The sequence below is a fragment of the Oryx dammah genome, unplaced genomic scaffold (genome assembly GCF_014754425.2).
Source record: "Oryx dammah isolate SB20612 unplaced genomic scaffold, SCBI_Odam_1.1 HiC_scaffold_13, whole genome shotgun sequence".
NCBI classification, from domain to species: Eukaryota; Metazoa; Chordata; class Mammalia; order Artiodactyla; family Bovidae; genus Oryx; species Oryx dammah.
The window spans coordinates 22,025,698-22,046,326 of record NW_024070197.1 but is presented as its reverse complement, the minus strand read 5'-3'; the positions used below and the strand labels follow the sequence as shown (position 1 = coordinate 22,046,326).

The window sequence follows — 20,629 nt, the reverse complement described above, 5'->3', positions numbered from 1 at the left end:
TTTTCCAATGAGTCAACTCTTCGCATGAGGTGGCCAAAGTACTGGAGTTTCAGCTTTAGCATCATTCCTTCCAAAGAAATCCTAGGGCTGATCTCCTTCAGAATGGACTGGTTGGATCTCCTTGCAGTCCAAGGAACTCTCAAGAGGCTTCTCCAACACCACAGTACAAAAGCATCAATCCTTCGGCGCTCAGCCTCCTTCACAGTCCAACTCTCACATCCATACATGACTGCTGGAAAAACCATAACCTTGACTAGATGGACCTTAGTCGGCAAAGTAATGTCTCTGCTTTTGAATATGCTGTCTAGGTTGGTCATAACTTTTCTTCCAAGGAGTAAGCAGTCACCATCTGCAGTGATTTGGAGCCCCAAAAAATAAAGTCTGACACTGTTTCCACTGTTTCCCCATCTATTTCCCATGAAGTGATGGGACCGGATGCCATGATCTTCGTTTTCTGAATGTTGAGCTTCAAGCCAACTTTTTCACTCTCCTCTTTCACTTTCATCAAGAGGCTTTTTAGTTCCTCTTCACTTTCTGCCATAAGGGTGGTGTCATCTGCATATCTCAGGTTATTGATATTTCTCCCAGCAATCTTGATTCCAGCTTGTGTTTTCTTCCAGTCCAGCGTTCCTCATGATGTACTCTGCATATAAGTTAAATAAGCAGGGTGACAATATACAGCTTTGATGTACTCCTTTTCCTATTTGGAACCAGTCTGTTGTTCCATGTCCACTTCTAACTGTTGCTTCCTGATCTGCATACAGATTTCTCAAGAGGCAGGTCAGGTGGTCTGTTATTCCCATCTCTTTCAGAATTTTCCACAGTTTATTGTGATCCACACAGTCAAAGGCTTTGGCATAGTCAGTAAAGCAGAAATAGATGTTTTTCTGGAACTCTCTTGCTTTTTCGATGATCCAGCAGATGTTGGCAATTTGATCTCTGGTTCCTCTGCCTTTTCTAAAACCAGCTTGAACATCAGGAAGTTCACAGTTCACATATTGCTAAAGCCTGGCTTGCAGAATTTTGAGCATTACTTTATTAGCGTGTGAGACGAGTGCAATTGTGCGGTAGTTTGAGCATTCTTTGGCATTGCCTTTCTTTGGGATTGGAATGAAAACTGACCTTTCCCAGTCCTGTGGCCACTGCTGAGTTTTCCAAATTTGCTGGCATATTGAGTGCAGCACTTTCACAGCATCATCTTTCAGGATTTGAAATAGCTCAACTGGAATTCCATCACCTCCACTAGCTTTGTTTGTAGGGATGCTTTCTAAGGCCCACTTGACTTCACTTTCCCGGATGTCTGGCTCTAGGTGCGTGGTCACACCATCATGATTATCTTGGTTGTGAAGATCTTTTTTGTATAGTTCTTCTGTGTATTCTTGCCACCTTTTCTTAATATCTTCTGCTTCTGTTAGGTCCAGACCATTTCTGTCCTTGATCAACCCCATCTTTGCATGAAATGTTGCCTTGGTGTCTCTAATTTTCTTGAAGAGATCTCTAGTCTTTCCCATTCTGTTGTTTTCCTCTATTTCTTTGCATTGATCACTGAGGAAGGCTTTCTTATCTCTCCTTGCTATTCTTTGGAACTCTGCATTCAGATGCTTATATGTTTCCTTTTCACTTCTCTTCTTTCACAGCTATTTGTAAGGCCTCCCCAGACAACCATTTTGCTTTTTTGCATTTCTTTTCCATGGGGATGGTCTTGATCCCTGTCTCCTGTACAGCGTCACAAACCTCTGTCCATAGTTCATCAGCAGAGTAACAATGTTTTGATAGTTTCAGGTGAACAGGGAAGGGACTCAGCCATATATATACATGTATCCATTCTCCCCCACACTGCCCTTCCATCCAGGATGCCACATAACATTGAGCAGAGTTCCATGTGCTAGACAGTAGGTCCTTATTGGATATCCAATACAGCAGTGTGTACATGTCCATCCCAAACTCCGAAACTATCCCTTCCCTCCATCCTTCCCCCTGACAACCATAAACTTCTGGAATTCTGTGAGTCTGTTTCTGTTTTGTAAGTAAGTTCATTTGTATCATTTCTTTTTAGATTTTAGGGATACATAAAGGTAAAACTAAGGAAAAGTAAACAAATCATATACAAAATTCGAAGAAGTGATGCCTCTTTTGAGGAGGAACAGGTATGAGATCTTGGAGGAACCCACAAAGAGGTCTTAAGATAGAGGTAGTCTTCTCCTTAAGCAATTATTGTGAACCCAGGGTTTATCATTTTGTAAAATTGCATGGACACTTTATACCACTGTTTTTCATTTCACAAAAGAAAAAAATCATTTTTCCAATTGTATATGCAAACTTCCAAATTCTGTGGGAGAAATGGTGATAAGGAAGTGAAGTATGTAGATTTTGTGGATAATTCCATTTCTTGTTTGAGGTTTTGATTGGGTAATACATATGTGCACAGAAGAACTTCAGAAGCAGCTTGTCACAGTTTCCTCTTAAAAATAATTATGTTGCTATTTGTATTGGGATCATGGTAAGCTTCTAGATTAATTTAGAAAAAATTGACAACTTTATACAAATAAGGTTTGGGCTCTTCCATTTTTTTCAAGTCACCTGTTGTACCTCATAAGCATGCAGAGTATTCTCCATTTATATTATGGTGAACATTTCTTGTTTTGTCTGTGTATATACCCATGCATACATACGTGTATGCATTAAGTTCTCAGTTTGTCCAATAGTATGGGCCCATAAAAATGATTGGCAAGCTGAAATTATGTAAAGCCATCTGAATGGTGAAAACTACAATTGTTCTATTATTTTTTTTATTAAAAATTAAAAGCTCTTTTACTGTTAGTTACAGACGTATAAAGAAATGAAAAATACTAAAAGTAATATTAACTTAGTACACTGTAGCTTAAAACTTAGAAACACTGAAAATGAGTGTTTTATTTCTTTGCAAGAAACTTCTCAAGAATAGTTTGCACAGTGGTTGTGTTCTCGGAGAAGGCAATGGCACCCCACTCCAGTACTCTTGCCTGGAGAATCCCAGAGACGGAGGAGCCTGGTAGGCTGCAGTCCATGGGGTCACTAAGAGTCAGGCAGGACTGAGTGACTTCACTTTCGCTTTTCACTTTCATGCATTGGAGAAGGAAATAGCAACCCACTCCAGTATTCTTGCCTGGAGAATCCCAGAGACAGAGGAGCCTAGTGGGCTGCGTCTATGGGGTCTCATAGAGTCGGACACGACTGAAGCGACTTAGCAGCAGCAGCTTGTGTTCTCACTATATGCCTTATAGCACAGGGTGACCAGTTTTTCTGTGCCCTGGCCAATGGCCATACTGCTTTCTAAGTAGGGATCAACTCTGAACATTTTATCCTTTGCTCTTTAACTGTTATGACACATCTCCAGGAGTTTCTGTTCTATGAAATTTTCACTGGCATAACTTTCCCTGGGCACAGCTCTCCTTGTTTGTGTCTGGAGATCTCTGGCTGCATACCCAGAGCTGCTTCAGCAGTGGCAGCATCGGCTTTCCTCTGGTCAGCTGTTCGTTCTCTAACTCCATTTACATTTGTGTCTAATTTCACTTCCAGCATTACCACTTTATTCTTGCTGTGTGCTCTTCCATTTTGTTGGCCAATTCTCTTTTTGGATCATCCATTTTTGTAAACTGTTACATGAATTTATCACTGGGATACAAGGAGGCAACATAACTACACACTTTGCTGTCTGTGACTGAATTAATAGAAGCAACTGACTAATCACTGACAGACTTGGAAAGAAATGACATAAATTAGTCACTGATTATATTTTGTTTTATCATTTTCAGAGTGGACCAAAGAGCTCCTAGTGAAGTTTGTACACTACAGTTACTCACAGTTAGTAATACTTTGAAATTTGAACAGTGGTGTTAGGAGACTCATCTAACTATATGCCATAGTAACTAAAATCCATTCATGTCAGAAATATTACAGGGCAAGGACTGCCTACACACACACACTTGTTGTTAGGCTTATTCCTTTTTTTTTTTTTCCTATTGCTCTTATAACTTGGATCATTTCCTAGTTATCAGTATTGTTATGTGGGGAAACTTGATGTATACAGCATGTTAGCTTTATACAATTATTGAATTATCTTATTACTTGTAATTAATTGCTGTTGGATTGCCAGGTTCATAATTGTATTATCTGCAAATACTTTTCTCAACCATGCCTTTATGATATTTACACATATTCTTTTTGTTATCTAATTGTACTGACTAGTAAAGGAAAGTCAGATGCTATAAAGAACAATATTGCAATATTCCTGGAATGTTAGGTCCATCAATCAAGGTAAATTGGAAGTGGTCAAACAGGAGATGGAAAGAGTGAATATCGTCTTAGGAATCAGTGAAATAAATTGGATGGGAATGGACAAATTTAATTCAGATGACCATTTTATCTATTACTATGGGCAAGAATCCCTTGGAAGAAATGGAGTAGTCCTCATAGTCAACCGAAGAGTCCAAAATGCAGTACTTGGGTGCAATCTCAAAAACGACAAAATGATCTCAGTTCATTTCCAAGGCCAACCATTCAGTATCACAGTGATCCAAGTCTATGCCCCAACCACTAATGCCAAAGAAGATAAAGTTAAATGGTCCTATAAAGACCTACAAGGCCTTCTAGAACTAACATCAAAAAAAGATGTCCTTTGCATCATAGAGGACTGGAATGCAAAAGTAGGAAGTCAAGGAATACCGGAGTAACAGGCAAGTTTGGTCTTGGAGTACAAAATTAAGCAGGTAAAAACTAACAGAATTTTGCCAAGAGAACACAGTAGTCATAGCAAGCACTCTCTTCCAGCAACACAAGAGACAACTCTACACATGGACATCACCAGATGGTCAGCACCGAAATCAGATTGGTTATATTCTTTGCAGCCAAAGATGGAGAAGCTCTATACATTCAGCAAAAACAAGACCAGGAACTGATCAGATGATAAACTCCTTATTGCCAAATTCAGACTTAAAGTAGGGAACACCACTTAACCATTCAGGTATAACCTAAATCATATCCCTTACGATTATACAGTGGAAGTGACAAATAGATTCAAGGGATTAGATCTGATAGAGTGCCTGAAGAACTATCAACAGAGGTTCATAAGATTGTACAGGAGGTGGTGACTAAAACCATCGCCAAGAAAAACGCAAGAAAGCAAGATGGTTATCTTACAAATAGCTGAGAAGAGAAGCAAAAGGCAAAGGAATAAAAGAAAGATAAACCATCTGTATGCAGAGTTCCAAAGAATATCAAGGAGAGATAAGAAAGCCTTTTTAAGTGAACAATGCAAAGAAATAGAGGAAAACAATAGAACGGGAAAGACTAGAAATCTCTGCAAGAAAATTATAAATATCAAGGAAACATTTCTTACAAAGATGGACACAATAAAGGGCAGAAATGGTATGAACCTAAAGAAGGAGAAGAGATAAAGAAGAGGTGGCAAGAATACACAGAAGAACTGTACAAAAAAGATCTTAATGACCTGGATAACCATGATGGTGTGATCACTCACCTAGAGCCAGACATCCTGGAGTGTGAAGTCAAGTGCGCCTTAGGAAGCATTACTACGAACAAAGCTAGTGGAGGTGATGGAATTCCAGCTAAGCTATTTTAAATCCTAAAAGATGACGCTGTTAAAGTGCTGCAATCAATAAGATCTTCGAGGTGTACAGGCTGGATTTGAAGAGGCAGAGGAACCAGAGGTCAGATTGCCAACGTCGGTTGAATCATAGAAAAAGCAAGAAATTCCAGAAAAATATCTACTTCTGCTTCATTGACTATGTGGATCACAACAAGCTGTGGAAAATTCTTCAAGAGATGGGAATACCAGGCCATCTTACATCTCTCCTGAGAAACCTGTATGCAGGTCAAGAAGTAACAGAACCAGACATGAAACAACGGACGGGTTCAAAATTGGGAAAGGAGTACATCAAGGCTGTGTATTGTCACCCTGCTTGTTTAACTTATATGCAGAGTACATCTTGTGAAATGCCCGGCTGGATGAAGCACAAGCTGGAATCAAGATTGCCAGGAGAAACATCATAACCTCAGTTATGCAGATAACATCACACTAATGGCAAAAAACAAAAATTGAAGAGCCTCTTGATGAAGGTGAAAGAGGAGAGTGAAAAAACTGGCTTAGAATTCAGCTTTCAAAAAACTAAGATTATGGCCTCTGGTCCCATCACTTCGTGGCAAATAGAAGGGGGAAAGATGAAAACAGTGACAGACTATTTTCTTGGGCTCCAGAATCACTGTGGACAGTGACTATAGCCATGAAATTTTTTAAAAGACACTTGCTGCTTAGAAGAAAAGCTATGACAAACCTAAACAACATATTGAAAAGTAGAGATGTCACTTTGCCGACCAGAGTCCGTATAGGCAGAGCTATGGTTTTTCCAGTAGTCAAATACAGATGTGAGAGTTGGACTATAAAGAAGGTTGAGTGCCAAACAATTGATGCTTGCCAATTGTGGTGCTGGAGAAGACTTCAGAGAGTTCCTTGGACAGCAAGGAGATCAAACCAGTCAATCCTAAAGAAAATCAACCCTGAGTATTCTATCAGAAAGGCTGATGCTGAAGCTGAATCTCCAACACTTTGGCCACCTGATGCGAAGAACTGACCCATTGGAAAAGACCCTGATGCTGGGAAAGACTGAAGGCAAGAGGAGAAGGGGCCAACAGAGGATGAGATGGTTGGATGGCATCATCGACTCAATGGACATGAGTTTGAGCAAACTCCTGGAGATGGTGATGGACAGGAAAGCCTGGTGTGCTGCAGTCCATGGGGTCGCAAAGAGTCAGACATGACTGAGTGACTGAACAGCAACAACGAAATACCTCCCCAATTCTAAATAACCGTGGGGATAGTGACCATCCTTACTTTGTTTTTGGGCTTAATGGGAATGCTTCCGATGTTTCTGCTTGGAGCTTTATGCTAGTTGGGGGGTTTAGGTAGATACATTTTTTCATGTTGAAGCATTATTTGCCTAGCATATTTTGGTGAGAAATTTTATTGAGTGTTAATTGGGTTCAGGTGTTACCAGCCTGATTCAAGTGCCTCCTAAAATGTGGTAGGGAACACAGCTGTACCCACGAAGTTAGTTTGAAAAAGAATAGAAATGGAAAAAACTAACCCTGAATCTGATAAAACCTCTATATCAGTAGTCCCCAGATGAGACATTTGGCAGTGTCTGGAGATGTTGTTGGTTGTCACAAGAGGAAGAGAAGATGCTAGCAGCACCTAATGGGTAGAGGAAAGTGATGCTGCTGAAACCATCGTGCAGTGCTCAGAGCAGCCCCCACAATAAAGAATTGTCTAGCCCAAATGTCAAGTGCAAAGGTTTAGAAACTTTTCTAGATCTCTCACTACCACTTACCAAAAAAAAAAAAAAAGATGTGGGGAATATAGAAACGTGACACTAACAGAAAGTAATCAGTACAGCTTGTGAAATGTTCTAGGAGGCAGATGACCTAGAGTCTTCAACATACAAATGACATGAGGGGGATGGGGAAAAGAAAGAATTATTACATATTAAAAGAGTTCAAGATGTATGCCAACCAAATGCAATATAGTACTATACATACCATTTCACATGAGCGATTTGAGCATCTCAGATTTCGATATCTATGGGAGGTCCTAGGACCAGTTCCCTGCATATACCCAGGGATAACTGTATAGATCTTATTTGGATCCTCATTCAAATAAACCATTTCTGCAGAAATCAGGGAAATTTGAGGGAATACATGAAACAAGATGAGCAAAATGTCAGTAATTACTGGAGTTGAGAAATGGACATTCATTATACTTTCCTGCTTTAGTTTTTGCTTCAGTTGTGCATAATACAAATTTTCCTTCAGTAACATCAGTGAAAATGACTTGTCTCTTTCTGATCCTTTCAAATGATGATTTATTATAATATATTTCCTATTAAATTCTCTGCATTCCTAAAATAAGCCTCCCATGAAGAACGTGGCAATGCCTGCTAAGTCACTTCAGTTGTGTCCAACTCTTGAGAGACCCTATGGACTGTGGCCCTCCAATCTGCTCTGTCCATGGGATTCTCTAGGCAAGAATGCTGGAGTGGATTGCCATGCCCTCCTCCAGAGGATCTTCCCGACCCAGGGATTGAACCTGCATCTCATATGTCTCCTGCATTGGAAGGCGGGTTCCCTACCACTAGCACCTTTTTATAAAAGTTTTTTCTTTTTTCTTTAATGTAAAGCCTTTATAAAAAGGCTTTCAAAGTCTTTTTATAAAATTAGAATAATATTGATACTAAAATTTGGCAAGGGCAACAGAAAACTATATACCAATCTCACTTAGGACTATCAATGCAAGTATCCTGAATAAAATGCTGGAAAACAGGCTTCTATAGTAGATTAAAAGAATAGCAGTATTATTTTAATAACGCCATGTATATATGTATATTCTTTTTATAAAAGCTTTTCATGTTTTAAAAAACTTTTATATAAAGGTCTCTGAAACTTCAAAGGTACAAGCTAAGTTAAATATGAAGAAGCTGGCTAGTCTATTGACTTTAGTCACTGGAATAGTAGGCCTTGAGGGAAAAAAATTAATATCTCATCATTTCTGCTTTATTGACTATGCCAAAGCCTTTGACTGTGTGGATCACAATAAACTGTGGAAAATTCTGAAATAGATGGGAATACCAGACCACCTGACCTGCCTCTTGAAAAACCTGTATGCAGGTCAGGAAGCGACAGTTAGAACTGGACATAGAACAACAGACTGGTTCCAGATAGGACAAGGAGTACGTCAAGGCTGTATATTGTCACCCTGCTTATTTAACTTACATGCAGAGTACATCATGAGAAACACTGGACTGGAGGATGCACAAGCTGGAATCAAGAGTGCCGGGAGAAATATCAATAACCTCACATATGCAGATGACACCACCCCTATGGCAGAAAGTGAAGAACTAAAGAGCCTCTTGATGAAAGTGAAAGTGTAGAGTGAAAAAGTTGGCTTAAAGCTCAACATTCAGAAAACAAAGATCATGGCATCTGGTCCCATCACTTCATGGGAAATAGATGGGGAAACAGCGGCTGACTTTATTTTTCTGGGCTCCAAAATCACTGCAGATGGTGACTGCAGCCATGAAATTAAAAGAGGCCTACTCTTTGGAAGGAAGGTTATGACCAACCTAGATAGCATATTGAAAAGCAGAGACGTTACTTTGTCAACAAACGTCCATCTAGTCAAGGCTATGGTTTTTCTAGTGGTCATGTATGGATGTGAGAGTTGGACTCTGAAGAAGGCTGAGCCCCGAAGAATTGATGCTTTTGAACTGTGGTGTTGGAGAAGACTCTTGAGAGTCCCTTGGACTGCAAGGAGATCCAACCAGTCCATCCTAAAGGAGATAGTCCTAGATGTTCATTGGTAGGACTGATGTTGAAGCTGAAACTCCAATACTTTGGCCACCTGATGTAAAGAGCTGATGCATGTGAAAAGACTCTGATGCTGGGAAAGATTGAGGACAGAAGGAGAAGGGGACAACAGAGGATGAGATGATTGGATGGCATCACCAACTCAGTGGACATGGGTTTAGGTGGACTCCGGAAGTTGGTTATGGACAGGGAGGCCTGGCATGCTGTGGTTCATTGGGTTGCAAAAAGTCGGACACGACTGAGCGACTGAACTAAACTGATGCTCTCTGCAATGGAAATGTGGAGTTTTAACCACTGGACCGTCAGGGAAGCCCCACTGTCAGCTTATTTTTAATAGGTTAATTTTTAGAGGCAGTTTAGGTTCACTGCAGTATCAAGCAGAAGCACAAAGATCTCCCATATACTCTGTGCCCCACACATTCATAGCCTCCCCCATTATCAGCATTCCCCACCAAAGTAGTACATTTGTGAGAATTGATGAGCCAGTATTGACGCATCATTGTAATCCTGTCTGTAGTTTATATTTGGGTTTACTCTTGATACTGCACACTCTGTGCATTTGAGCAAATTTATAATGACATCTATTTACCATTACAGTATCATAGAGTAGTTTCACTGCACTAAAAAAATCAGCTGAATCCCACCTGTTTATTCCCGCTCAGTGACTCAAACCTTGGTGACTACTCATCTTTTATTGATTCCATGGATGTGTGGTGGCACACTCCCAACTTTATCCTTCTCCTTCTATATTTTGTTGGCTCTTCTGGATCTTTTGCCTTCCATGTAAACTTGAGAATCAGTTTGTCAGTATCTACAAAATAACTTGCTGGTTTTTTTATTGTAATAATATTGAATCTGTAGATCAAGTTGGGAAGAACTAACATCTTGACAGTACTGAGTCTTCCTATCCATGAATATAGACACTCTCTACATTTATAACTCTTTGATTTATCAGAGTTTTGTAGTTTTCTTCATAAAGACAGACCTTGTACATATTTTGTTAGTTTTATACCTAAGTATTTTGTTTTCAGTACTGCTAAGGTAAGTGGGATTAAATGTTCTTAATTTCAAATACTGCTTATGGCTGGAATATAGGAAAGCAGCTGACTTTTTTTATATATTAACCTTGTGTCCTCCAAGCCTGATGTAATTACTTATTAGTTCCAGGAGTTTTTGGCATATGCTTTAAGATTTTCTGTGTAGACAGTCAGGTGATACATGAACAAACCGTATACATGTACACACACACACATTTGTATTGCATTAACTAGGACTTCAGTTATGGTGTTGAAAAGGCATGGTGAGACAAGACATCTGTGCTTTGTTCTTAAACTTATCAGGAAAGCTTTTAGTTTCTTATTAAGTATGATGTTACCTCTAGGTTTACTCTAGATACTCTTTATCCATTTGATACATGTCTTTATAAAGTGAGTTTCTTATAGACAACATGTAGTTGGGTCTTGTTTTTGATCCAGCCTGACAACCTCTTTTTCTTTATTTTTAGTTGTGCTGGGTCTCTGTTGGGCTCTGCACTGGGACTGCGCGTGGGCTTTCTCTAGTTGCACCGAGTGGGAGCTACTCTTCATTGTGCTGTGTGGGCTTCTCATGGCAGTGGGGTCTCTTCACAGAACAGGGATTGAACCCTTGTCCTCTGCACTGGCAGGCGATTCTTATCCCCTGAGCCACTAGGAAAGTCCCAATCTCCGTCTTTCAATTGGTGTACTTAGACCATTGACATTTAAATGATGACTGATAATAGTTGAATTCATAGTTGCATATTTGTTACCGTCTTCTATTTGCTGTGCTTGTTCTTTTTTTTTCTTTTACTCTATTTCTGCCTTTTGTGGTTTTCATTGAGCATGTTATGTGATTCCATTTTCTCTCCTTTCTTAGCATATCAGTTGTACTTAATTTTTTTTTACTTTTCATTAATGGATTCCTAGGGTTTGGCATACACATTTACAGCTAATCCAAATCCACCTTCAAGGAACATTACTGGCCTCATGGGTATCCCAGCTTCAGTTGTGTCCGACTCTGTGCGACCCCATAGACGGCAGCCCACCAGGCTCCCCCGTCCCTGGGATTCTCCAGGCAAGAACACTGGAGTGGGTTGCCATTTCCTTCTCCAATGCATGAAAGTGAAAAGTGAAAGTGAAGTCGCTCATCGTGTCCGACTCTTAGCGACCCCATGGACTGCAGCCTACCATTCTCCTCAGTCCATGGGATTTTCCAGGCAAGAATACTGGAGTGGGGTGCCATTGCCTTCTCCAGTACATTATAATAAAATAACCTAATTCTTCTGTTCCATTATCTGCATTACTTCTTTGATTTCACTTATACATAGAGTGTGTGTGTGTGTGTGTGTGCTCACACACATACATAAGCATACATAATCGAATATATTGTTGCTATTATTATTTTAAATAAGCTGTTATCTCTCAGATCAATTAAAACTAAAAACTTTTATTTTACCCTCTCTTACACCTTATCTGGGACTTCCCTGGTGGTCAGTGATAAAGAATCCTCCTCTCTATGTAGGAAACACTGGTTTGATCCCTGGATCAGAAAGATCCCCAGGAGGGAGCAATGGCAACACCCTCCAGTATTCTTGCCTAGGGAGTTTCATGGACAGAGGAGCCTGGTGGGCTACTGTTCATGGCGTGGCAAAAATTCAGACTCAACTTAGCGATGAAACAACAGCAGCAACATACCTTATCTGACGTTTTCCCTTTCTTTGTGTAGATCCACATTTCTGAACTTGATCATTTTCTTTCTTTCTAAAGAACTTCTTTAACCTTTCTTGCAAGACAGATTTACCAGCAACAGATTACTTCAACTTTGTTGGAAAAAGTCTTTATTTCTGCTCACTTTTGAAGAGTAAGTTGCTGGTACAGAACTCTACATTGGTTGATTTTTCTCTCAACACTTTGAATAGTTCACTCTACTTTCTTGCATTGTTTCTGAGAAGTTTGATTTAATTCTTCTTTGCTTGTCTTTCCCTTGGGCTCCTTTTTTCTTTTGTTTTCTGTAGTTCAAAACTGATAGGCTTATGTGTAATCTTTCTGCCATTTATCCTGTTTGGTGTTCTCTGAGAGGCTTGTATCTGTGGTTTCATATCTGATTTAATTTAGGGAACTTCTCAGTCATTATTGTTTAAAATAAATTTATTCTGTTCCTTTCTCTCTTCTAGTATTCCCATTACACATAGATTACACCTTTTGTAGTTGTATATTCTGTTTTTTCCAGTCTTTTTTTTTTTTTTTTTTTTTTGCTTTTTGGTTTGGAGGTTTCTATCTGTTGTGATATCCTCAGGCTCAGAGATTTTGTTCCTCAGGTGTATCCAGTCCACTGATAAGCCTATTATCGGACTCCTCATTTCTGTTATCTGTTTTTTTAATTTCATTTTGTAGGGTTCTGATCTCTTTCTTTTTGGTTCTTTTTTGGAATTTCCATCTCTCTGCTTTGTTACTCATCTGCTTTCCCATGCTATGTATTTTATTCATTGGCACTCTTAGAATTATTAATCATAGTATTAAATCAGCAGTCTAATAATTCCAACATCCTGCTGTATCTGACTCTTGTTCCTGTGCTTGCTCTATCTCTTCAACTTTGGTTTTTGCCTTTTAGTATGTCTTATAATTTTTTTCTTGCTAATCAGGCATGATGAACTGGGTAAAAGGCTCTGCTGTCAGTAGGACTTTAGAAATGTGATGGTTAAAAGTAAAGGGAGGGAAAACGTTCTGTTGTCCATGACTAGGTCTCAGTTTTTTAGTGAGCCTGTGCCTCTGGGCTGTGAACTGTGCTTCTCAGCCCCGTCCCTCCCCAGCCCCTGGTTGACAAGATAGCTGGAGTGTCCTGGAGTTGGGTATTTCTTTCCCTCAGGTCAGTTATGTTCTGATAAAACTCCAGTAGGTTAAGCTCTGGTTAAATAATTTCTCCTGAGAGCAGACCTTATTAAGAACAGAATGTTCTGGCATGTCTCAAAGTGGTTCTTTTATCCCTCTGCTGACTCTCTTGTTGTGGTGAAGAGTTCAGTTAAGTTACCTGATTTGTTACATTGGTAATTAAATATTTAATAAAAATGACTTTTAAAAAGTATGTTTGCCGTTTCCTAAAAAGATAAACATTCTACTCTTAAGTATTTACACAAATGATGAAAACTTATATTCACAGAAAACCCTGCACATGAATGTTTAATAGAAGCTTTATTCATAATTGACAAAACTTGGGAGCAGCTAGATGTCTTTATTTTATCATAATGTACCCAAGCTATCCATGAAGCCAGTATAGTGGTACTTGAAGGTGGATTTGGATTAGCTGTAAATATATTTGCCAAACACTAGGGAAACCAATAATATAAAGTAAATAAATAAGTATAACTGACATGCTAAGAAAGGAGAAAAATTGAATCATACAGTATGCTGAGTGAAAACCACAAAGGCAGAAAAAGAGTAGAAGAAAATAATAGCCAACAAGAACAACAAATAGAAAACAGTAACAAATCTGGTAGCTTGGTGGAATATTATTCAGTGATGGAGAGAGGGGCCTCTCAAGCTCTGAAAAAACATAGAAGAACTTACATGCAAATGGCGAAGGGAGAGAAACCAGTCTGAAGAGGCTGTATACAGTATGATTCCAAATATCCAACATTCTAGAAAAGGCACAACTGTGGAGACAATAAAAGGATTGGTGACTGCCAGTGGTTAGGGCATGGGAGGGATAAGTAGGTGGAGTGCCAGAGGATGTTTAAGGTTGGGAAAGTATTCAGCATGATATTATGATGGATTCATGGCATTATGCATTTATCAGAATACATAGAACTGTACAACATAGTGAACCCTAATATAAACTGTAGACGCTAGTTAATAATAATGTATCGATACTGGTTCATCAGTTGAAACAAGTATTCCATACTGATGCAAGATGTTAATGATAGGAGGAACTGGGTACAGAAGGAAAAGAGGATAAACATAAGCATGCTCTAAAAATAATGTGTTAATTTTTTTAAGTAGTTTATTCAGTTCAGATTTTACTGAATGTGCCCAATTATGTCAAACAATTGTTACTTGGACTAGAAACTTTAAGATAAGTATCTTTTACTTATGAAATCTACATTGTTGAAGCATTTCAGGACTACTACTTACATTTTCTGTGAATTTATAAGTAAGCACAGAGTTAATGTTGAAAATTATTCAATTCCTTTTTGCTTTCTTAAGAAATAAAGTACTATAGAGAATTGATTTTGTCTATTTGTGAATGTGTGTGGTTAAATAATGTAGTGCAAAGATTTCGCATGTTAGTATATTAGAAATCTTTCCAAATACTGTAATAGCTAAAGTAATTTGGGATGTTTGTGTCCTGACTCTTATTATTTCTTTATAATGTAAAATACTTTTATTTCACTGATTCTGAGAGATCTGCACTAGGACATTTTAGCCTCTGATATCAATATGTCTCTTATAATCAGTGGCATCTTAGATTTAGTGAAATGTGATATCTAGTAAGTCCTCAGGAGAACAAATTTAATAGTTACGAAATCGTGGGATCATCTGATTTCCTTCCTGTCGGTTTTTCAGATGTTCGTTGTGTGGGTATGTGTGCAGCCATCCTCCTTCTTTGAAGTCTCACATGTGGAAGCATGCCAGTGACCAAAATTACAACTACGAACAAGTAAACAAGGCTATTAATGATGCAATTTCACAAAGCGGCAGGTATTCGATCTTCACTATTACATATAAAGAAATTACTGTTACATATATTTTTTTTTTCTGTAAAGTTAGAGTTAAATCTACTAGTCTGCGTTATAACCAACTCAGTATTTGATGTGTTTTGTTTTAAGGATTCGGGGGAAATCCTCTGGAAAGACAGTATTAAACAGCAGTGAAGGAAGAGCTGATTCTCTCACTTCTCGAAGTTCAGAAAATTTGGTGTCATCCTCAGAGCTGATTCCCCAGGCTTCCAATGAAGTCAAAGGTCCCAACGAGAATGAGAAGCTAAGCCCTGCAAGTAATACCTCATGCAGTTTAGAAAAAAATTCCAGTCTGGCCCCTCCTGGCGTGGAGTATTGCGTTTTACTCTTCTGTTGTTGTATATGTGGTTTTGAATCTACCAGCAAAGAGAATCTCTTGGATCATATGAAAGAGCATGAGGGTGAAATTGTAAACATCATCCTAAATAAGGACCACAACACAACTCTAAACACAAATTAGATGGAATTGTTATCCAAAGAGGAAACCAGCGGAGGAAGACTCCTTTAAACTGCAGTCTGCCCTTTGTGCTCTCCAGCAACTTACTAGACACAGAAGAAATAGTAGGTGTGATTCTTGAGGAAATGACAGATGGTACCTTGGAACCAAATTTGTAATGTAATAAAAGAAATTCCAAATAGATAAGGGGTGATAATATTTAAGCATTTTGAGTGAGGGGAAATGGGTTGAGGAGGCAGCAAAGATATAACCTGACAATAACCTTCTCTTACCTCTTAGTTTGAGTGTATTTATTATTAAAAGCTTATTATAGTGTAGAAATGCAAGCAAAAGAGTTAAGAAGGGGCTTTTCAGGAACTATTCCAAAATGTACTGTTACTAAAGTGTCACAGTCTTAAGCAGACCTTAGTTTTCTTTCTTCTCAATTTTGACATGGATGACAGGCCTCTTGTGAGAAATGGGAGGCAAGTGTCTGAGGGTTTTTGGTATCAACAAGAAACAAAAGATTATAACAGGGCTTTGAGATGATCAATCCAAATCTTCCGCCAGATTGATAGGAATAAATCTACACTCAACCTGACATATATTATTAATACTTTACTCTTTAGAAAGAAAAGAGATCTCTAAATCCAAATCTAGATTATAAGTAACCATTTACAAAGTAAATTATTGTCTTAAATTTACAGTGAATGTCTTGTGAGCAAAAGAGGAGAAAGGTGAATTCCTGCCAACCTCAAATCAAAACTCAAGGTTCATAAAAATGGTGACTAGTTGAGCACAGAGCAATTCTCAGAGAGTCTTTTCAGAGTGTTGACAGAAACCCCAGTTTTCTCAGTAGTTATATAGGCCTTCTAATTCGCTCTTCTAAACTAGACTAAGCTTGTTATCTAAAAAAATCTGTTAAAACAACAAAATAGGAAACTGCATCTAGCCATGAGACCTTGGAAATAGTTTAAACTGTTAAATAAAAATCATTTAGGGGAAGTGGGATGAAATTCAGAAGCCCCTTCAAATGAGTACTACTATTGAGATTTTATTTCCTTTAGTTTTTTATTTAGTTATACTTAGCATACGAAGTATAACCAAGTGTGGCTAAAATACAGTTAAAATTCAGAGTGTTTCTAAAACTTTTAATAACAAAAAACATTTGGGTTTCTCCTATCCAGGAAACTGCTTTTTTTTTTTTTTTGATGTGCAATAGGACACATGGGAAGCCAATGAAAACTTGCCATCAGATAGTTGAAATCTTCTCGTTAATTACACATTTTGTATTACAGCGTATTTCAAAGGGTACAGAGAACAGAGGTTTTGGGTTTGCTTCTGTAGTCCTGCTTGTTTATGTATGCGTTGTTCTGTTAATGTCAGCTCTGCCTACAAATCAGAAAGCGGCCGGGGCACCATGCAGTGCGCCATCTTCATGGTGCTCTTTCTCACCTTGACTTTCCATCCTCTAGAGCTAAGGCTGTGACTCATAAGCTTAGAAAACATTGAAACAGACTCTTTTGAATAGGATCCTCCATAGACACATTTTAGGAAAGAATTCTCTTCCCAAAGTCCAGGTGTGAGTCGAATGAATTAACATTTTTCAGATAGCATTAGGAACTACTTAAGCGAGGCCAGACACTTGAAATATTGTCTGATTTTTTTTTTAAATCTCATTTGATGGTGATATTTGAACAAACAGAATTGATTGTAACTTTGCAGCTCTTTATTTTAGGTAGCTTTATTTGTGAAATTTAATCCATTTCTGATATCTGGTTTTTAAAAGAGAAGATGAATTCATGTATATTAAACTGTATTACCCAAGACCCCATACAGTCGGTTTTCTCATTTTCTCCTGTTTTCAGGAGTAAAACACACTGAAATTTTATTTTAAATTCAAATGATACATTTTAAATGGTTCCATTATAACTATATTGTTTTCACTCAGTTTTTTCATTACTGGTGGCTCTGGCTCAGTGTTTCTTTATTAAAATCTATTATTCTGAAAACTGACAACCTTAGAAGAATTTTTTTGTTTCATAAATTTTGCTTGGCTTTAATTTTACATTTGGAAAATACTAATAACTAAAAAACATTTCCAAAATTTCAACAATGAATTTTTAAATTAACTTTCTTCATTTCCTTAAACCACTTCCATTGGTTGTTACTTAAATTTTCCATTTGGAATCACAAATTTAAATTTTCCCTAGCTCATGGGGAAAAAATTAACCCATAAGTTCAAAAGTCTGTAAATATTCATCTGACTCTAGCCTAAAATATCTCCAAAAGCTTTCTCCTGGCCTGTAGGAGGAACCATAGACCAAAAATGTTCTGTACTTTCCCATTACAGTTTTGTGACAAGCCTTAAGTTAACTGTCTCCACCAAGAACAATTGAGTATTTCTAAAAGTACTGACGAAGACTAAATATGCAATTTTAATTCTAGAAGAAATAGGTATTAAAATAATCAGCAGGAATTCTCTTTATATAGGAATAACATGTACTGGTACTCGATCTTTTATTATAGAAAACTCAGTATCTGTTTTCCATGCTGAACACTTAAATTCTAAGATTTGATAGTGAACATAGTTTTTAAAACAAACTTACTGGATAAGGCAGAGGTGGGGAGGGGGAAGATGATGCATTCTGATCATTATAAATAATATTTTATCAGGGCTCTATCATTTTCTCTTTCTCTAGTAATCCAGAATATGGTTGGTATCCCCAGTGTTGTAACAGTACCATGCCTATATTCCAGTTGACCTGTAGACTTCCAGTTCTGAGTCCAACCAGCGCAGTGTAGTGACACTGACTGAAGCCTTTATTCTAGATCTTTGGTCTATTCGAGGTAGCTATCAGTGGCTTTGCTACTATTTGTTTTTTTGTCTCTTCTCACAAAGCAAGAGGTGGGCACCTATGTTTACATTGTATCTTCCTGCAATGTACTTGGCTTGACAGAGACAAGCAGGCTTCTCTATTGAGACTTACTATATTTTTAGTTTTCATAGACACTTATTTAATCTTTTTTTTATTGTACAGCAAGGTGCTCTAAGTAATATTCTATAAAATATATTTAATAGAAATTTGAGTTTGATATTCATGAACATGAATACATGTATTTTTTTAAGAAATAAGTATTGTGTAACACTACGGCATTGCTTCTATAGCCAAAGTCTGAAAATTTCCGAAACACTGACATGTAAAGACTACAGTTAATTCTGACACTGTATTTTATTAAAATAGGATGATTTGCATTTTGTAAAATTATCCTGCACATCAAGCTGCATGCCTTAACGCCTAAAACTCTAGGATTGTGTTCATGGTAGAACAGTTTATCTGTTCAATAAACAGTGAAGCAAGGTCTTAGCGCTTCTTTAACTACCTTTGGAAATACTGTACAATGTTAGAATAATTTATTTTGCTTTACAGGAGTTTGTCATGTATTGACTTTAATATTGTATTTTGGTAATAAATTTTTTGTTAAAAACACTTGCCTCTAAGTTTTATTAACAAGAAGTTATGTCCATTCTTAATTTGGAAATGTTGATTTAATCACTTAGAAATTTGGGTTTAAATAATGAAGAACTTCTCCAGGCTTAAAATAAGGGTTATGATTGCCTCTTAGTAACATGTTAAAGTATTGGTGACTAGCATTATACTGTGTTGGACAGAGGTAATTGAAAAAGCATTTAGATTGTTTTAATCTTTTTAAAAATTCAATTTAATTTTTGAAGTTTTTTTTTTCCTTGCTTCACAGCTATCTTCCACATCCATATATGCTTTAAATTCTGATACAGTCTAAGTGCTGAAGACTAGCTCTCTTAACGGCAGTTAGCATTTTGCATGTGCATTGATTCATTGCATTGGCAAGTGAAGCTAGTCTGACTATATCATTGGTCTAGTTACATTGCCCTAGAATCACGGGCTACCTCAACTGCTAATGTCCGAGGCCACATATTTCTTCCCAAAAGCTTTAATCCCTTGTCCTGTCTCCCAGAGGCAGCATAATTATATCCCCTGTCTTTTCAAGAGCCAAATCCCAACACTGTTGCCAACCTCCAGATAGCTGTAGAAATCCCAGCACGGAAGATCCAGAACATAGAACATATGCAGTTTGGTAGCCACCAGCCACATGTGGCTGCTGAGCGCTTGTAATGACTAGGATGCTAAGTGTACAATATACAACAGTTCTGAAGACATATTTTTTTAAATGTATCTCATTGATAGCTTTTTATATTGATTACTTGTTGAAATGATATTTGGGATATTTTGGATTAAATAAAATATTAAAATGAATTTCACCTGCTTATTTTTTTGTGTAGCTGCTATAAAATTTTAAATTGCATATGTGGCTCACATTGTATTTCTGTGGTGATTTAGAAGAGGGATTAGTAAACTGACAGCTCTTGCTTGAAATCTGGCCTGACACCCATATTTGTAAAAGTAAAGTTTTATTGCAACACAGCCATACCCAGTCATTTGCATATTGTATATGGCTAATTTTGACGTACAACAGCAGCACAAAATAGTTATTACAAAATACATGCACCGTGAAACCCAACTTACAATCTGTTTAATAGTAAATCATTTGGTAGAGTTTGCTGACCTCCGACATAGAACTGTGGTATGATCTGTGCTTTAAAGCTCTGAGAAAGAAAAAAGGCTTCTTATACAGAAAACTATATTATATAGCACTATTTTATAACTATATTATCTCTCCCTCTAACTTTTATAGTCTTCTTCTATAGCCCTACCCATAATTTACAACTTCAACCTCAGTGTTTCATAATCCCTACTTAAAGCCAAACATTTGTTTAAAATAACATAATTAAATAATAATGCCATTTTAAAAAGTACCCTTTTCCTCTGACAACCTTAAGGTGCTGATGTACCCTCCCTACTTCACCCCTTCACCCCTTCACTGCGGTGGGAGGTAACCATGGCAGCTAATCCACTCAACCGTGGTGACCAAGTTGACTTGCATGATCCAGGATATAAAGAAGAGCCTCAGATCCACCTCTTTAT

The 20,629-nt window shown here is 37.8% G+C and overlaps 1 protein-coding gene across 2 annotated transcripts in view; it reads left to right on the top strand.

The window, feature by feature from the left end:
* ZNF507 (zinc finger protein 507) overlaps window positions 1-19,900 on the top strand; it is a 43,550-nt gene extending 23,650 nt beyond the window's left edge. For both annotated transcript variants that reach the window (XM_040253772.1, XM_040253771.1), the window contains 2 exons: window positions 14,994-15,128; window positions 15,257-19,900. In XM_040253772.1, coding sequence (XP_040109706.1) covers window positions 14,994-15,128; window positions 15,257-15,626 — 505 coding nt within the window. In that variant the 3' untranslated portion in view covers window positions 15,627-19,900. The remainder of the gene's footprint in view (window positions 1-14,993; window positions 15,129-15,256) is intronic.
* Window positions 19,901-20,629: the final 729 nt, after the last annotated feature.